Source organism: Balaenoptera borealis (assembly GCF_965194805.1).
Source record: "Balaenoptera borealis genome assembly, chromosome: 17".
Taxonomy (NCBI): Eukaryota; Metazoa; Chordata; class Mammalia; order Artiodactyla; family Balaenopteridae; genus Balaenoptera; species Balaenoptera borealis.
The window spans coordinates 6887435-6907567 of record NC_138876.1 but is presented as its reverse complement, the minus strand read 5'-3'; the positions used below and the strand labels follow the sequence as shown (position 1 = coordinate 6907567).

Below are 20133 nucleotides of genomic sequence, written 5' to 3'. Positions count from 1 at the left end.
TGGCTAAATCTCTGATTTTTTTTTCTCTTAAAAGCAGAGAGAAAGATATAAATTCTAGGGAAAGATACTAGTTACCAAGATTCTAGTTCATTTTAGTCTGATTCTAGTTTTATAAAGGCTAGCACCTGAGTTGCTGGCTGTATCTTCTGGCAAGAGTAGTTTTAAATAGTATAGAAGGCATTAAAACTACAGAGGGAAAACAACAGGCATCAGCTAATTAATGGAAGGAAGTAGTACACGGGGACAGAACAATTTAAAATTCAAGTCAAGGCCAGTGAGCTCCTTGAGACGAAAAAGTATGAGGATGTTCCAGACAAACCCCATGGACATGAAACCAAAAATGCTGAAGACGGGGAAGAAGAATTGTAGACACACCTAAGATGTAAGGAACTGAAAAGGGTACTCAAACAGCAGTCAATTTGAGGCAACTAAAGTTGAGGCACTGAAGTCCAAGGGAAATCTGTATAATTTCTGATGAGAAAAATAATAAAAACTTCAACAACCCAGTGTTGCCATCCTCAGTTCAGAAAAAACAAGCACCTCCACACTGTTACAATGACGGGGAACAGCGATATGTTCGGCAAGCACTGGCACGCGTGTTTCTCTTCAATCTTTTGAAATGACTAGCGTACACAGTATCCAGAGTCTTTCACTGTGACAAAGTGATCACGTGCATCCCTGTTAATCCCCAATAATCATAATTCTATGAATGTCTAGAACGCCAACCCCAGAGCATTCTTTTAAAATATGTTTTGGAATCATCTTCTGATAGTCTACTCTTAGGAAGGAAGTACTGGATGATAATTAAGAACCTGAGCTTTACAGTCAGAACTAGGCCAAGCATTTAACTTGGTGACTCCGAAAAAGTGACTTTACTCTTCTATGGCTACTTTCCCATCTGTAAAATGAGATTTTAAAATACCTATCTGGTAGGGTTATCATGAGGGCTGAATACGATTATGTAACACTCATCAACGCTGAGCTCTGCAGCAGGTGTAAAGCTAGTAAGCAATAAATGGAAGGAGAAAAGGAGGGGAAAAGCTTCTTCACCTCTTCTTTGCAACTTTTTTTTCCACACAGCTTTCCCCATTTTAAATTCTTTATATTTCATTTTTACAAATCCTGTTTATCCTTTAAGGCCCAGTTCAAATGCCAAACTCTCTATGAAAACTGGCCACTTAAAATGTATGATAGATATGCATCAATAATAAGAATAGTTAACACTTATCTAGTGTTCTAAGTGCTTCACACATATTAATTCATTTAATCCTCCTAGCGGCCCTGTTAGGTAGGTAGTATTATCCTCTTTTTGTAAATGAGTGTGAGACAGAAAGCAGTCTGCCCAGAGCGACACAGGAGCTGGTGGGCTGGGCTCTGAACCCCTCGCACAGGCTGGCTCCGGAGGCAGCTCTCACCTGTGCTACACGCCGTCGCTGTCAACTGAGAAGGATGAGTAATTACTGCAGAGACCTTCGGAGAGTTGACAGTTTTATATTTAGTATAGCTGGAGATGTTTTCTGTACAAGCTACGGATAGCTTATTCACCTTTCATTAAAAATACCCCTATAGCTCAGTTCCTCAATCTGCACAAAATAAAGGGGGAAAAATTGTTATTCACACACAACTTGGTTTTACTGTTTTTTAGGCTACTAACTTGAGTCCAATTTTCTCAGTGCACACTTCTAAAATTCTAGTTCCCTTCTCTTATAAGGCCCAGGAGATGGATAACGGAGACCATAAAATGGAGATCATTTTACCCCCATATGACCTAGAAGATAGAGAATGCCATATCACCTACTACATTAGACGGTCAAAACTGGTTGTCATCTGATAATTCTGTGCAAATAAAATATAGTCATCAGGAATTGATTATCTAATATCCTCAACAATGTATGCCATATTTCCAGGTTTTGATTTTATACACATACACACACACACACACACACACACACACACACACACACAAGTACACACATAATGGCAAAGATACTCCTTGTAGATAAAAGATATTGATATTACTCTTCAAACTAAGGAAGGCTCAGGGGTATGAAATTGAGTTTTACCAAAAAAATAAATACAAATATGAACATTCTTTGTGTGGGAGACAAAATGTTAATATCTTCCCTTTTAAATCAAACTTTCTAACACAGAATCAGAGCAAGAATAAAACATACCTGACCAAGGGATAATGTTTGGCTTTTACAGAAAATTATAAGCTCTTGAAAGAGAAAGGCTTAAAAGGAAACTACTGTTTCTCCATAATTACAGCAGTGCTACTTTATCTACCTGTTCTCTGAATGCATTTTTGGTGCCTTATTTTAAGATCGAAAACATGCTGTAAGATCACAATGAACTTCATATGCTAGTTTTCTTAGGAATGGCCACCCCCCCAACCCCAAAATAAAACACAGTCAAAAGGCAAATAAGCCAAAATAAACAAGAAAAGTCATTGTTTCTCAGTTTCCTTTAAGAACTTTTCAAAAATTAAGAATTAATAAAATCTGCATCATTTGAGAGGAGGACTATATCAAGTTCAACTATTCTTAAATTAGTCTCTAAATGGGTTTCTATTTAAAATAAGACGAGCTGTCACCGATGGCTTATCACTAGCTGTGGGTCCATACTGAGGCTTCAGGCCTCTCAAGTGGCAGGAGCAGAGCAGGGCTGTCAAGACAAGTCTTACTGGTCACATATGGACTGGTCAGATATAGTCTGACCTTTGAATTCACTTCCATTTAGCCCAGGGCTATGGCTGGGAGGCAAAAAAGCACAAGAAAGCCCAAATAGCTAAGGCAATATAATGCATACTACACTAAAAGGCGGGGCTAAGCACATCCCCGACTCTGCAGATAAACAGATTCTGAACTCAGAGCCACTTAACAGACACAACCATCACAACAGGCTAAGCTCCCACAACAGGCTAAGCTTGCCTTTATCATGCCATTTACCTTGTATGGCAACTGTTTGTTTACTTGTCCATTTCCACACTAAGGGAATGGCTGTCTGATTCATTCCAATATCCTTAGTCCAGGGATAAGTGTAAAATAGCACAGGTGTAAAATAAACGAGCAACAGAGAAGAAGGCAGCAAATATAAAGAAAACTGATGTCCCCGTCTTTTCCCTGGTTCCATATTTTGCCTCAAGGATCTCTCATCTTACACCTGGGGAGGATAATATAAACCAGGCTTATTTTATTTTTTTATGTTTATGTAATGTGAACCATTTAACCTCTTTGGATCTGAGTTGCCTCTTCTATAAAAGGAAGGAACTGAAACCAACGAATTCTTAAGTTCACTAGTTCCATGATTCTATGATGGAATCACATTCTAGTAATAAAGTTTTGTTAATATTTACTGAACGCCTCCATGTCAATAGTTATGCTTATATCTGAAACCAAAGTTGTGCCTTTACTGCTATGCTAGTCAAGTGCCATATAAACTTGTAAAAGGAAAAAAAATCCGGGCTTCCCTGGTGGCGCAGTGGTTGAGAATCTGCCTGCCAATGCAGGGGACACGGGTTCGAGCCCTGGTCTGGGAAGATCCCACATGCCGCGGAGCAGCTGGGCCCGTGAGCCACAGCTACTGAGCCTGCGCGTCTGGAGCCTGTGCTCCGCAACAAGAGAGGCCGCGATAATGAGAGGCCCACGCACCGCAATGAAGAGTGGCCCCCGCTTGCCACAACTAGAGAAAGCCCTCGCACAGAAACGAAGACCCAACACAGCCAAAAAAAAATAAATAAATATATAATAAAAATAAGTAAATTAAAAAAAAAAAAAGGAAAAAAATCCACAAAACACTATTTTTGAAAATACATGCAAGTGCATAACAAGTCTTAGTAAAATTTAAAAGATATAAAATAGTATTTGCTTTAGATAATGCATACTTGGCTTAGAGTCTGGCTGGGATTTTTATATCAGGGAAAATAAGTAGTTTAAAGTTTCTTGGGCAACTGGAAATCCAAGTCACACTGAAATGTGCAGCTTGCTGATGTCTCAGAGTTGGGCTCATGTTTCCAAAGGCCCACGGCAACAATGCCACCTATGATCAGCTCACTTCCTTTCTTAAAACCCTCCCAAGGCTTCCCTCTCTGCTTGGAGGAAAATGCAATCTCCTTCCTGTGGCCCTCTCGGACTTCCCTACTCCTCTCCACCAGCATTCGGGGCTCCTCTCAATTCCTCCAATTTGCCGAATCTTTCCCCCTTCAGAGGCTTTGCACTTTCTCTTCCCTGCCACACAAGCTCACGCAGATCTTCACAGGGCTGGTTCCTTCACATCCTGCTCAAACACCACCTCCTCTGAGAGGCCATCCCTGCCCACCCGCTGTGAAGGCACTCCCAACTTTATCGTGCCTCCCTCTTTGGTCTTCCTCACAGCTCTTATCATGACTTGAAATTATGTACTTTGCTTATTCCTTTACTTGTTTACTGTCTGCTTCTCCTGTCATAACCTGCCAGGTTGGAAGCTTTATGAGAGCAGGAACCTTGCTTATCCCTTTTCCTCCTGTAATTCTAGAGCATGGAACAGTGTCTGTAGGCTTTTTTGGAGAATTTGACAAACTTCTTTTAAAATTCATTTAAAAAATGCAAATGTAAGTGTTAAACATTTGTTGAATAAAGTAATAATAGTAATGGGAGCTATTATGTTTAAAAGCACTATTCCAGGCTCTTTACACAAAGCAGCTCACGTAACTTCACTATGGCTCCATGAAATGGACGTTATTATTCCATGTTGCAGATGAGGAACCGAGCCTCAAAAAGTTAATCAGAAAGAGAATGGCGTAAAGGTGATGCCTACCGCTCTGAAATGTTCTAGGTTCTAGACTCTAAATCCACCTAGATTTTTAATCTCTAAAATATTTAAGAACTGTTATAATGCTATGATAAAAAAAAATAAAAAGATGACTCAAATGAGGTAAGACCAGCTTCTTAAAATGAAATTGCCATTTCTGTCAGATGACTCCAATAAACAAGAGAAGTGAGAAGTATGACATTATGAAGTACCTAAATAATTCCTATTTTTAAAGGCTATGTCTAAAAAGATAGAAGGTAATCCTACACTAGAATGAAAAGACTGCCAATCATCTGTTTAAGAGTTGTGAAAAGGCGGCCACAGTTAAAAAACAACAACAAACTAGTGAGTTAGCAACAAACAATCAAAAGTTGAACTTTAAAAATACATATTTATAATAGCATTAAAAATATGAAATATTTAGGGATTGTGGTGGTTGAATTTTGTGTGCCAACTTGGCTAGGCTTTGTGCCCAGCTGTTTGGTTAAACACTAGTCTAGGGACTTCCCTGGCGGTCCAGTGGTTAAGACTCTGTGCTTCCACCGCAGGGGGTGCGGGTTCGATCCCTGGTCAGGGAACTAAGATCCCACATGCCGCCCCGGGGCCAAAAAACAACACGAAACAAAACGAACACTAGTCTAGAGTTGCTGTGAAAGTATTCCATAGATGTGATTAACATTTACAATCAGCAGATGTTATGTAGAGGAGATCACCTTCCACAATGTGGGTAGGCCACATCCAATCAGTTGAAGGCCTTCAGAGCAAAAAACGGAGGTTTCCTGGGGAAGAAGGACTGCTGGGTCAAGACCAGGACAGAAATCCTGCCTGAGTTCCCAGCCCCCTGGCCTATCCTACAGATGTTGGACTCAGGACTGCAACAGCAACTTCCTTGCCGGACGCAGCCTGCTGGCCCATGCCGCGGATTTTGGACTTGCCAGCCCCCGCAATCCTGTGAGCCAATTTCTTAAAATATATCTTTCTCTCTCAACCCCTCCTTCTCCCCGCCCCCCACCCTGACACCCCTACCTTACGATTCAGCCACTCCACTCCTAGGTATTTACCCAAGAGAAACAAGGGTGCTATGTCCACATAAAGACGTGTACATGGACGTTCACAGCAGCTTTATTTGTAAAGGCCAAAAACTAGAAACAACCCCTATCAAGAGGTGAATGGATACACAAGCTACAGTATATCCATGCAATGGAATACTACTTGGCAATAAAAAGGAATAAACTATTAATAAATGCTACAAAATGGATAAATCTCAAAATAATCATGCTGAGTGAAAGAAGCTAAACTCTTTTGAGTGCATACTGTATTCTAGGACATGCTGACTAAAGTAAACTAAAAGAAAATAAAGAGTAGTTGCCTAGTAATAAAGGGGGGAGGTTACCAAGAGGGACTAGAAAAATTTGGGGGGTGACAGATATGCTTGGTATCTTGACTATAGTAATGGTTTTATGGGTCTATACATAGGTCAAAGCTTATCAAATTATACACTTTTGATATGCACAGTTTACTGTATAACAATTATATCTTAATACAGTTGCTTCAGAAGTGTTAAGGAAAATTTTTAAGGCTTAAAAATGCCTTCTCAGCGAATTCCCTGGCTGTCCAGTAGTTAGGACTCAGTGCTTTCACTGCCAAGGGCCTGGGTTTGGTCCCTGGTCAAGGAACTAAGATCCCGCAAGCCCCAGAGGGGTGGCCAAAAACTAACTAACTAAATAAAAAGCCTTCTCAACAAAAGAATAACAAAGACCATCTCCTTCCTCGGGATCAACTGTCAACAGACAACCTAAAGAACTATTTCTCTCCTATCTTGAGTCAGCCTTTTTAAATAAGAAGACTGATCTTTAATCTGGAAGGGTAAGTAAGGATTAAAGGGAAAAAAAAAAGAAAGAAAAAAAATTGAAGCCCAAGATAGGAAGGAGACAGGAACAGAAGAAGGAATTGCTTTAAATTCATATTTATAGATTAAGAAAAATCACATCCTAAAATATATCTGAAAATTGGGTAATTTCCAAGGAATCATAAAGAAGCGCCATGAGAATGGATGTAGAATCCATGCCAAATTCTAGAACAGAGTTTTAAAAACCTGATCCATAAGGAACTTCTACAACATCATGTTTGCTCCTGGTCCTCAGCCCTTTCTAAGTCCCCCTTCCGGGACTTCTCTCTGGGTTCTGGCTCCACCCGTCCCTTAAACACCAGTGCCCTCCCGATCCTCGTTCGACTTGTATGCTCACTCCACAACCGGGTTTGCAACCTTCCATGGGAGTCATCATTCTCTCTGATAATTTGATGAAAGCTATAGCTCAGAACAATGTATGTTTACAGAAAATTTTACATGTAATTATTTCAAAGGTTTCAAGAGCTCCCAGGACCCTGGCCATGCAGTCCTTAGCTTCTCAGGGCAAGGAAATTCCTCACAGAATCCCAGCCTGGGCTTCGTCTCTAAAAACCCATGCAAAGCGAGGTGCACACAGCTGTGGCAATGGAAAATCTGAATGCTAACAAATAAAATTCAAATAGCACCTAGGATCTCATGATATTTTTCTGGGTATGTTGGAGCAATAGTTCAGCTAGGCAGATTCTTGGTTACCTAGTGAATGCTAATTAATAAGATTTATGAAGGAAGCTTCTAACAACTATTCTGCAGAAGCCCATCCTCTTAAACATTCGATTTTAAAAAGGTGATTTGAATGAGGACACAGAAAACATGCTTACCAAATTTTGGATGAGAAGTTGTGACAGTAAGTAGCTGGACCTTAGACCCAGGATCTAAAACACATCGACTAAATTCAGCCTAGGGGTGAAGTGGAGTTGGGAAAGATCCTCAACTCAAAGACCTTTTCATACACATACTCTTCTCTTCCTCAAGTACAATAACTGATGGAAATTTAATGCACCCACCAAGACTGCACACTCCTTGAGATCAAGGTCTAAGTCTTATTTATCTTCATATATTTATCTTCATATAACACCTTGAATAACGTCAGTATCACGGTCTGATTGGGCTATATTATGCTATGCTAACAAATAGCTCCAAAATCATGGTGCCTACAACACAAGGGTTTATTTCTCACTTACATACAGTAAATGTCAATCTTGGATTGGCTTCAGCTCTGCTCCATCGTTCTGGAACCCAGTCGGAAGGCTCCATCATTCTGGGACCAGCCCCAGCTAAGGCAGGCTGGTTCCATGACAGAAGGAAAAGAGCTACCGGCAGAACCACAAGATGGAATTTAAAACATCTGCTCAAACATGGGACAGATCACTTCCTCCAACATTTTATCAGTCTAGGAAAGCCAAGTGTCCAAACCTGATGTCAGCAGAGTGGGAAATACAATCCTCTGACAGAGAGGACCCTGGTAGAGAGGCAACAAATACTGTGAACAATCATACAACCGACCACAGTGCCTGCGTAATAGAAGGTGCTCAGTAACTGGCAGTAACTATTTATATGCCAGGCCATAAATACCACTGGGCAGAGACTGTAATCTGTCTCGCTCACTGACGCATCAGCGCCGCACGGGGCCCGCCACATGGCAGAGGACACGCTAAATCCTTACTAAGTGAACAGGGATAAGATGAGCATGGGATCCCGAATCAAAAAAACCTGCGACCAAGTACTATGTCCGCCAATTCCTGACTTAGCGGAAAGCCATTTTTCTCTTCTGATTCTGGGATGGTTGTTGTAAAGATTAAATAAAGGGCTTCCCTGGTGGCGCAGTGGTTAAGAATCTGCCTGCCAATGCAGGGGACACGGGTTCGAGCCCTGGTCTGGGAAGATCCCACATGCCGCGGAGCAACTAGGCCTGTGAGCCACAATTACTGAGCCTGCGCGTCTGGAGCCTGTGCTCCGCAACAAGAGAGGCCGCGATAGTGAGAGGCCCGCGCACGGCGATGAAGAGTGGCCCCCACTTGCCGCAACTAGAGAAAGCCCTCGCACAGAAACGAAGACCCAACACAGCCATAAATAAATAAATAAACAAATACTTAAAAAAAAAAAAGAAATTAAATTGAAGTACTTAAAAAAAGATGATTAACTTTAAAAAAAAAAAGATTAAATAAAAATACATGAGAAAAAGCGCCACGAAAACTGTGCTCTTTTACACAGATGTTATTTCTCCAGATAGTCAAATGGGATGAAATTTGATAAAAAATAAACTCATTTAAACTTCTATAGTAATGCAGTACATAATATCTTGCATTTATTTTCAAAGCATCAACTGGCAAGTAAAGAATGAGAAAGATTAGACTTAAAGCAGTTCACATGAAAAAGAGACAATGTTTTAGTTGACCATAAGCTAAATATGATCAAAGGGTAATGTTGCTGCCAAAAAATGTAATGCAAATTTCAGGCTGCATTAATAGAAGGAGAGTACCCAGATAATAGCTTCATTGTATTCAGCAATGGGCAGTTCACATCTGAAGCAGCCAGTCAGTTCTGGCCACCGTATGTTAAGAGGTATACTGACAAACAGACTTTGTCATGAGTTTAGCAATGTGCATGAAAAAGGTCTGTAAACCATGTCATGTGCATATGGTTCGAGAATTAGGGCCTTTTTTCCCTTAGTGTGGCAAAAAGAAGACTCGAGTAGGATTTAACAGTCATTTTCAAACACCTTAAGAGTTAACTGTGTATAAGAAGAATAAGTTTCATATGTATTGCGCTAGACTGCCAAGGACCAGTAAGTGAAAGTTAAGAGGGGCAACAGATCAAGCTCAATGAGAAGTTATTTCTGACACTTAGAAACCTAAAACAAGGAAGGGTGGATGACAACACGGTTACAGGTGCTACTGAGGAAACTGAATTGGGTGGGAGTCGTACAAATCTTACTCACTCCTCTATGGAACCAAATATTTTTGAGGCATTTGAAAACGTCCAAACAGTATTTCTCTTTTCTGATTAAATAATAATACTATTAATACTACTAATAACAGCAACAAAGAACAAGAACTGAGGTTAAGTAGTAAAACAAGAAGTTGTTTGGCCTGACAAACACAGAAAGGCATGCTGTTGAAAGGAAATGAAATTTCAAGCCTAGATAACATTAAACATAGACACAGTGTCTAGGTCTGTACAGAGAAAATAGGCTTAGTCAAAATTGCATTTATTCTGGAAGTTGGTTTTCCTTGCATGACCTAACTCCTATCATTTTCACGGAGGTGCAAAAGATTTTTTAAAAGTTCCTACAGTGGCACTTAAGCAAAAATTTGCTAACATTAAACTAGTGCTCTTGTTGCAAGACAGTACTAGCGTTATCGATCAACTTGTATAATCATTCAGACTTCCCACGGCAGACTATTACACAGAACACCACTGTCATTTAAAAATGGTCCCTCATTAATATCTTATTTTGTTTCCTTAATCTATTCAACATCCAGCACTTTTCCAGTCTCATTCGCAGCTTTCAATTCCCAAGTATTCTCTGCATACTCTGGTCTCTCTAATAGGTCCTAAGTAGTAAAGATAAATGCCCGACTTATCTTTGTATCCTGGCCCCTCAGCTTCACATCACTCACAGCATAGTAAACACTCAAAATTGTTTGTTAAATTCCTTTCTTTAATGAAATATTAAAAAAAAATAACCTAATGAACTTTTCATTATATTTTAATTGTTACACAAGAGAAAGTCATAGTAGGCTGTAAGGATATACTGGATATTATGTTCTTGTTATACTAAGAAGTGAATAACCACTCTTTACAAAGTATCTTGGAATACAAATTTCTTTCTCCTTTAAAGTCCTCTTTGCATCCTAAAAGGGCACATTGAACGCGATTTCACCGTACACAGGATTTTCAGAGTACTGACACAAGATGCTAACACCCCACTTACTTCCCTCACTACAGGTACGTGTGTAAAAATTGAGCTCAAAAATCGGGTTCATTGACTTGTTAAAGTAAATCTGTATGTGCCTTTCCAGAATATATGTAAATTCAGATTTTAAAAAATCTATTCTTCCAAGCCAAAAACGTAAAGGAAAGTGTAAAGGAGAAAAGTTCAACACCTATCCTCTACCAGGAAGTATGAAAGTTTAGGACTTACTTGGTACAGGTTAAGGCTTGTTTAGGAACTTGTCACTGGATTCCTGTCCTGTTACTTCTCTCCTTCCTCTTTTGTGGCACTATCGAGAATTGCACAGGTCATGGGGACACAATGCTCTGCTGCAGAAATCAGGAGAACACAGTTTCGCATCTCCCATGTCAATCCAAAGGACAGAAACGTCTACATTCCACTGGGAGATGGCAGAATGAGTCAGTAAGGAGATAAACCAGTTATCAGTTAAAAGATACAGTAACTAACTAAAAGTGTTAATTTTCTTTTAAATTAGATACTTATGTATTAAAGCAATTATTTTTAAATGATGGAAATGATGTACAACTAAAAAACTGTTTAAATAAGAAGCCACTAGAAATTAATTATAGCTAATATGTATTGAATGTTTTCTGTGTGTTGGGCATTCTTCTAAGTGCTTAACATACATGAACTCATGTTTACCCTTCATCACAGCCATATAAGGTAGTATCCTCATTTTACAGATTAGAAAAAGGAGGCACAAGAAGATGTGGTACATATATATACAGTGGAATATTACTCAGCCATAGAAAGGAACAAAATTGGGTCATCTGTAGAGACGTTGATGGATCTAGAGACTGTCATACAGAGTGAAGTAAGTCACAAAGAGAAAAACAAATATAGTATATTAACGCATATATGTGGAACCTAGAAAAATGGTACAGGTGAACCTGTTTGCAGGGCAGAAACAGAGACACAGACGTAGAGAAAAAAACGTATGGACACCAAGGGGGGAAAGCGGCGGGGGGTGTGGGTGGTGGTGGGATGAACTGGGAGATTGGGATTGACATGTATACACTGATGTGTATAAAATGGATAACTAATAAGAACCTGCCGCATAAAAAATAGACAAAATAAAATTCAAAAATTCAAAAAAATAAAGAAAGAAAGAAAAAAAGAAAAAGGAGGCACAGACTAGTCAGATAACTTGCACAAATCACATAGCTAGTGACAGGCAGGAAAGGGATTGGAATTCAGGCAGGACAGCTCCAGGGCTCATTCTTTAACCTTTATGGGTAGGTATCACTATGGTATACTTTGACATTTGAAGGTCTTTTTGAGCCTATTAACATTAATCACATATAAAGAAATTTTCTCAAGACTGTATAGAATTATTATTAAAATGCTTCCACAACCAACTTTTAGGATTAGATGACCGAATCCAATACATTACTTCATTTAAACCACTAGTACCTAATCTAATTTTCCATATAATCTATCTTTTGGCTTTATTATACTTCCTGATAAGTGCAACTGGGTACCTCTTATACACTTAGCATTGTGCCCGACAATATGTCACTAAAAGTACTTTGCATAGACTAGATCTGTGATGTTTTATTCATATGAGTGTGCATTAAAGTACTTCTTCTACTTCTCAAGTACTGAATACAATTATTCAACAGACATTTGAATACTTAATGAACACCAAGTAGTATGGATACAAAGATAAATTAGATGGTTTCTGCTCTCAAGGGAGGCCACAGTTACAAAACAATGAAGCAAGTGCTTTTATGGAGAGATGACCAAGGTTCCAAGGGAACAGAGTTCCCCCAGCGTGACAAGAATGAGAGCAGTTCCATGTGCAAAGGCATGGAGATGTAAAAGAACATTTTCCTCTTGGGGAATATCAAGCTATTTAAGTAGGACTACAATGCAAAGTTTAGAAGGAAAGCAAGGGAAACAGTGATAAGAGATGAAGGATGAAGCTGGAGCTAGATAAAGAAGTCTTGTAAGTCATAATATAAAAAGACTCAAGCATCTCAAGGATTTAAGCGGGACGCTGATAAGATCAAATATGCTAACAACAGTGGTTATCACACTTTTTATTTTAAACAGTAGTACCCTGATTTCATGAAATCTTATGCAAACATCCACACTTAAAATTGATAAATGTAAAACTGCACTGGTAGAAACTGGAATGAATATGCTTGGAATGAACCCTTCACAGAAGAGTTTCAAAACCACTGCTTTTCAAAGGAAGAATTAATATAGCCACACAGTTGCGTTTTATTTAGTTTATGCCTCTCCCAATGTGATTCTAACTTCTCAGGTGCCAGGATTCATTCTCATAGTTTCTCTTCAATCATAGAACTAGGAATACATAGAACTAAGCAAATAGTACTAGGCCTTCAAAATCAATGACAAAAGTTATAATATAGAAAAAAGAAGATAATCAGCTTTTTCACTTATGAGTTAAACTATAATTTAAGTGACTACATTTTCTAACCTAAAAGTTAGGATTTATGGTTGGACAAATACTAGTGTATTTATGGCCACAGAATATTCAAAACTGGTACAGTGTTGGAAAATATAGGATATATGATTGTAATTGGTATAATGTAATTTTTTAAAGATTGGTATACTTGTTTTCTTAACAATGACTTTGTATCTGAAAATGCTTCCCCATCTATCCCTTGAGAATCTGTTCTCCCACCTTATAGAATCTGGAACTCTACATAAGATCTCTGAAAATGACCTTCAGTGTGAAACTGCTTATCTTCCTCATAGCCATCTAATATGTCCCCAGCAATAACACGTAAAACTGATTAAAGATATGCATATGCCTCTCCTGCAATTCACTGGTCTTGATTCTTCACAGTGAGATGTGCTAATAAAAAAAGCAAGAATACCATTCTATGCAAAAGGTATATAATGATTAACATGTTTCATATCAAAACGATTATATTCACTTCATACAATTTAATCAAATCCCTGCAATCCTTCCCTCTACCCTTCTCCTTCCCCATGGTGGGGAACATAACCACTCATACAGTCTCGAGAACTTTTAAAGTATCATCCCCTTTAAAAATAGATTGATTAGGGCTTCCCTGGTGGCACAGTGGTTGAGAGTCTGCCTGCCACTGCAGGGGACACGGGTTCGAGCCCTGGTCTGGGAAGATCCCATGTGCCGTGGAGCAGCTGGGCCCGTGAGCCACAACTACTGAGCCTGCGCGTCTGGAGCCTGTGCTCCGCAACAAGAGAGGCCGCGACAGTGAGAGGCCCGCGCACCGCGATGAGGAGTGGCCCCCACTCGCCGCTACTAGAGAAAGCCCTCGCACAGAAACGAAGACCCAACACAGCCATAAATAAATAAATAAACAAATACTTAAAAAAATAAAAAAACAGATTGATTCAAAACAAATGTTCAAAACAATGTTTAACACATATTAAAAGAAAGTTAGAGAACAATCTCACTTTTCTCTATCACATAAGATACCAACAACCACCCTGGGCCACTCTTATCATGCGTTAAAAGTTCTCTCATAGCATGTGGTTCAAAGCCAACCAGTGACAATTATTAAAAGGAGCAAGAGGGGAGACAGGCACAGGATACAAATTAAATTCTTCAATATATCATTCGACCAACATGTACAATATATTCACTTGCAGACATGTTTAAGAAATGGTCCTTAAACAGAAACAATATAAATATTACTATAAGGAAAATACCTTCTCCATATGATATAGCAAACTCAGTCCAAAACTTAGTATTCAATGCATCATTTCGGGACACACTCTACACTCCCTAAATCTGCAAAAATAGCCAACTATTCTGCTATAAATTTGTTTGGGATGAAGATAACTCTCTTCATTATAGTAAAATAAATTTTATCACATGCATTTTAGGGAAGCAGCTTAATAAGTTACTCATTTATATTTCTTTCAAATATAAAAGTCTGAGGAGTCTCAAATAATCATTAAGAACAAACTGACTTTTAAACAAAAGCTTTTTATAAATAAAAATGTACTTGAAAGTAATCCTACAAAAACATACAGAGTCCTCATATGTAACTATCAAAACAATACCCAATATCAAACATTTAACTATACACATTTAACTACTGATATATATTCAAGTAGAAGGTTTCAGAGTAAAATTTCCATGTCTTTTCCACTTAAGGGCAAGTTTTTTGAAAAATATTCCGCAGACAAATAGATATTTTTTAAATAGACTGTACGACCACTATGTTGATTTTAACAATACCTCAAGTAAAGTTAACTTAGAACAAATACTAATAATAGTTAGAAATATTAAGTTATATACAATGTTTAATTGCCCTTGCCATAATACAAAGAAGTTCATAAATTATCTTAAGATAAATCTATATTTTTCCCTAGTTTGTGAAAACTGCAATAACCTTTCTATTAAGAATAACTTCTGATTAAACCACCCTCAATAACTGAGATTCAAACAATCTCCCAGATGGAGCAGCTGGGAGAAAATAAAGAGGACAGTTTTAAAAAAGAACTTTGATGCCGTAGATAAGATGATACGACATTAAAAACCAGTGTGACTGGAGTCTGCAAAATATAAATACGTAACAGTGAAAGAAAACCCTTTAAGGCCAATGAGGAAAATGCAATTTACAGGATCATCTATGACTAAAATTCTGAGCTCAGCCTTTCTTATTTCTAAAATTTTTGCCCAAATTTCTGCAGATTACAAAGTCTGAAAACTTTTAAAAATCATATAGAGTGGACTTAAACATACTTATTAGTATTAGGTAATGTTTTATGCTTAAGAAGTCTACCAAATATTATTTAAAAATCCAATTTTACATAAAGTATGTTGCACTACTGATTGCATTTTATAGAAAAGAAAAATTAAATGACATTTGAAAGTGACATTGGGTTAAATAATGAAATTGAGAACATAAATCAGCCTTAAGTTCCAATTAAAATTTCTAACCATTATTTCTATTCTCACAGATCTTGGCACAAATATTTTTAAAATGCAGTAGTCTACTTATTTTTTTTGCATGTATTTAAAAAAATTTTAAATTACATTCCCTCAATAATGATAAATCCAAGTAATGAAATTTTTACCTATGCTCTAAATGAGCAATTCTCTGACAGTCCTTTGAAATTTAAAAAAACAAAAAACAAAAAAATGAAAAAAAAAACTTGAAAACATTTCTTTTAACACCACAACTTCAATCTTCATTTTTACTCATTTGTTCAATAGAGGAACTAACAGCCCATACTAAAAAAATCAATGGCATCATTCTAGCTGTTCCCTTAATTTTTATAATATTCAATTATGTTAAGAGCAATAAAACTGTGCCTGTTATCCCGAAGTTGTGCTCTCAACCCATATTCAACATGAAAATAATTTCTTGCTTTCTGTCTCATGCACAAGAACAAAACAAAAAACTATTAAAGTGCTCAAAAGATACTCTGAACACTTATATACTCACATGCTTAGCTCTTAACCCTTAAATCCCTTCTCTAGGAATAAGACTTCTCTAAAATTGGGGAGGAAGGGTGTCACTCTTACACAGCCAGGCATGAATAGCATAAAGCAAAGTAAATTTGACTGATTATTCTTAATTAATTTTGTGTCCAGTTCCTCCCTTTCCCCCTTATTCCACCATAAAGTTTGAGCTAACTCATAACCAAGTTCTACTCATATTAACTCACATTTCTTTTTTTAAAGTCATCAAAGTGAAATGATTTCAGAATGAAAACTCCTCAAGTACTCCATTCAATATCTCCTGCGATTTCAAATAAACCCAACTGCCTAACAAAAAGAGAAAAAAGCTCCCAGGAAAGTTAGAGTATGCAGTTGTTCTTTTATCAAAATAGATTTCTCACAAGTGACAAACACAATTACAGCTTAGGAAAATCAAGCCTTTAATTCTGAAGAATAATTTGCACCTAGAGAAAAATTCAAGGTGATGGTTTTCACTGCATGTGGACTTTAGACCAAATCTATTTATTTTAACTTTGCTGAAGTCTGGGTATAACCACTTGTTGGCCTATGTTGCAGGACCACCGTCCTAGTGAGAGCATCTTACAACAAGCTGCTTTTGATACCTTACTAATTAAACTACCTTGGATAGGATTCCAGACAAACCTGACCATAAAATTTTGGCATTCTAATTTGGTTTCAATGTACTCTAAATGGTACAACACTAGATCACATGGCAATTTTTCTATTCAGTTAAAACCTTAATAGGTAGCATATAAGTGGCACAACTTCGAATCTAGCAAGCCCATAAATATTAACTTTGCCCCCAAACATTTTGGGGAAAGGGATAATTCAAGGAACACACTGACAAATCTTAACATTATGCCAAAAATGTTTTGTGTTTTTTTTTCTTGCCATGCTGCACAGCATGAGGGATCTTAGTTCACCGACCAGGGATCAAAGCACGGAGTCCCAGCCACTGGACGGGCAGGGACATTCCCAAAATTTGTTTTTAAATTGTATGACAACTGACTTTTCATAAATCAAATCACATTTGATAAGTACCATATAAATAAAAGGGATTAATTATTTGAAGGCACCTTTTAGTGAATCCTTTTTGTAAAATTTAGAAGTCTCATATAACATAACTAACCACTACTTGTTTTATAATCTTATGCTTATAAATATCAAAGTTCTTGAAGTAGAGCATAACTGCTTTCTTGGGCTAAATACATCCCAGCATTACTGCCCTGCTCTCTCTTTCCCAAGTTTTAAAAATGTCACCCAAAAAAACAGCTATTCGTCTGTAGTAGAATATACAACACTAGGAAAGTCGAAAAAAGAAACTAAGTGATTTTTTAATGTAAAATAGAAATGTATGTACTCCCAAAGATAGGTCAACGAATTATTTTTGGCAATGATCACAATAAATGCCGAATTAAAATGATTAAAAAAAATCAAGATATGCATTTCTTAAATCACTTTCCCACGTGCCTTTGTCACCTGGAGGAAACTGTTCAAGAACTGTTTCTCTCCATGAACACATGACCTCCACAATGGCACCAAGGTCAACGAGACATACAGGAGGGGGGTATGCTGAGTAAGTGCTGATTTGCCCAGTTCTACAGTTCCCTTTAAAAAGAGGGACAGATAAATTAAAATTAAAATTTATTTATATAGTACAGGAAAGGAAATGATGTTCCAAGTCGTAACATTCAAGTACCCCATTACAGAATTGCATATAGACGTATGTCAGCAACAGCCACAGGAGCAAGACGTAAAAGGGGCATCACAGCACAGAACCAGGTACAAAAATTGCTGCACAGAAAGAATTAACAAGATACCAAACTGAAAAATCCTCCCTTAATTCTTGTACTGAAAACCTTTGGTACCCTGGCTACATGCTACAACGACTCAATTTCAAAGTGAGAGTCTCTGCTGACAGAACTTCTTGAAAAAAGACGAATAACCAAAGATCCATAAACAACCGAAGACGCACCCGCGTATCAGAAATGCTCAGGTAAGAAGTAAATTTGTATATGCTGAGCCTGCCAGTTAATGTGAAATTCACCAGGTGTCCCGGTGTTCCCTCATTCTTTACCAAAGATCCCTTTGGACATTTCCTCAGCTGTCACAATCCCCAACCTTTCACAAACCAGAAGTTTTCTTGGATGAGATTTAAGCTCTAAAACACATTACCCACTTGGTATAATCTGTTTAAACAGGACTTACACGCAAAAAGTCCTTATCATGTGAAATTACTTTATTTCAAATTTCCAAACAACTTTCAAATATGAAACAAACATATGTCAGAGGTAGCACCTGAAAATTTAAAAGTGACTTAGTGGAGAGCAATTCAGCTATGGCTAATTCATTCCAACGTTTGGTAAATAGGTTGCATGCATTATAATAGTAGAAGACTAAAGAGGGGAAAAAAATCTGCAGAAGCACTGGGGATTTATTCACAATCAGCAGAGAACTGGGCTGACAGCAGTCTTCCAAGTTACTTTCAGGGAAGCTCCTGATTGGTGGGCGGCACTGGGTCAATGTGATTACTTAACCCTGGCAGTTACAACTAAACTCCACTTTGATGGGCTCCAAAGCTTATGACAAAAAGACGACTGCTTGAGCATATCAAGTACTTCGCTGTCCTGCTTCTATTTCTCTCTCACACAACTAGGGGCCTGACACCTGAAACTCATCAGAAAAACATTACCTCGTTTCGGGGCTTTAGAGTTTTGTATTTATTATTTTTAAAGTCCACTGGGCATAGATTCAGTTGGGGGTGGTGGTGGTGTGAAAGATTAACCCATTTCCTGCACACACAGGGAAGAACTCATGACCATTCAAGCAGTTCCCTCTCTCCCTAGTAACTTTTTTTTTTTTTTAATATCATTTAGTCCTAAAATAACCATAAGCAACAAACATCAAACATTGGCATGGCAACGTCCACACATCATGCCCTAGTGCTACCCACAGGCAGATCTGTTCCTCTCTGGTCCCCATCCAGGCGGGTCCTCCGGGTCCCTCTCGCTTTCGTCCGGTCCAGCAAGGCTTCCCCCCGAGTTTTGCTGTAAAATCCGCCACTTTCGCTGGCCCCGGCAAAAGCAAGGAGCCTCGTCCCCAGGGCAGAGTTTCTCCCAACTCCCAGCAAACATTTCCTGAGCGCTTCCAGCGGGCCCCCCGCGCGCACCTGGCCGGGCCCCTCGCCCCCTCCCCGCACTTTACCAAGCCCCAGACATGGGCCCACCTGCCTCCCGTCGCCTGTCCCACGGCCGGGTCGCCCAGCCAACTCCTGCCCGGAGGCTGCACTCCCCCGGGTCCCGAGCCCCCATCAATCCGGGGCCGACCCCGAGGGTCAGGGGCGCCAAGAGGGGCCCCCAGACAGGCTGACCCCGCGACGCCCCCCAGAGGCCGGGTCCCGCGCGCCTGTCAGCGCCCCCGGAAGGGGTCAGGCAGCGGGGCTGAGCTCGCCGGGTGCCCTGTCCGCTCCTGACACCCTCTCCCCCCACCGCACTCACCTGGCGGTCTCCGGCCGAGGGACCGGGCGAGGGGCTCGGGGGTCGCGCGAGGAGGCCGCCGGGCCGCCCGCCGCGGCCCCCACCCTCGCTCCCGCTCCCGCTCCCGCTCCGGCTCCCGCTCCCTCTCCCGCTCCGGCCGGCGCGCGCCCCGGGCCCGACGCGCGCCTGGAGCGCCGGGGGGGGAGGGGGCGCGCGGACGCGCGAGCGCCGGGGGAGGGGGCGCAGGAGGCGGGGGCAGGGGGCGCGGCGAGAGCAGCGGCTCGGCGGCGTCAGCGGAGAGAAAACAGCCTCGGCCGCGTCCGTCATGGCGCGCGGCGGCAGCGGCGGCTCCCTCCGGCTTCCCGGCTCCCTCGCCTTTAGTTTGACCTTTCCCTCCAGTGTGTCTCAGGGAGAGCAGCGGTGCGCGCGCGTGTGCATGTCCCTCTGTGTGTGTGCGCGCGCGCGCGCGCGGGGCAGGGGCCGGGTTCGCTCCCCGACGCCTGACGTCACTGCTATGGCAACGGCAGCCCCGCCCCTTGCCGCCTGTTTCCTGCCCCGCCCCCTGTGCACG

The 20133-nt window shown here is 40.0% G+C and overlaps 1 protein-coding gene across 17 annotated transcripts in view; it reads right to left on the bottom strand.

The window, feature by feature from the left end:
* The window catches only part of LOC309615261 (uncharacterized protein), an 85052-nt gene extending 65045 nt beyond the window's left edge, over positions 1-20007 (bottom strand). For all 17 annotated transcript variants that reach the window (XR_014236665.1, XR_014236666.1, XR_014236667.1 and 14 more), the window contains exon 1: positions 19584-20007. Coding sequence is in view for 9 of the 17 variants with exons in the window: in XM_082364656.1 (XP_082220782.1) it covers positions 19584-19889 (306 nt within the window). In the remaining 8 variants the exon portion in view is untranslated. The remainder of the gene's footprint in view (positions 1-19583) is intronic.
* Positions 20008-20133: the final 126 nt, after the last annotated feature.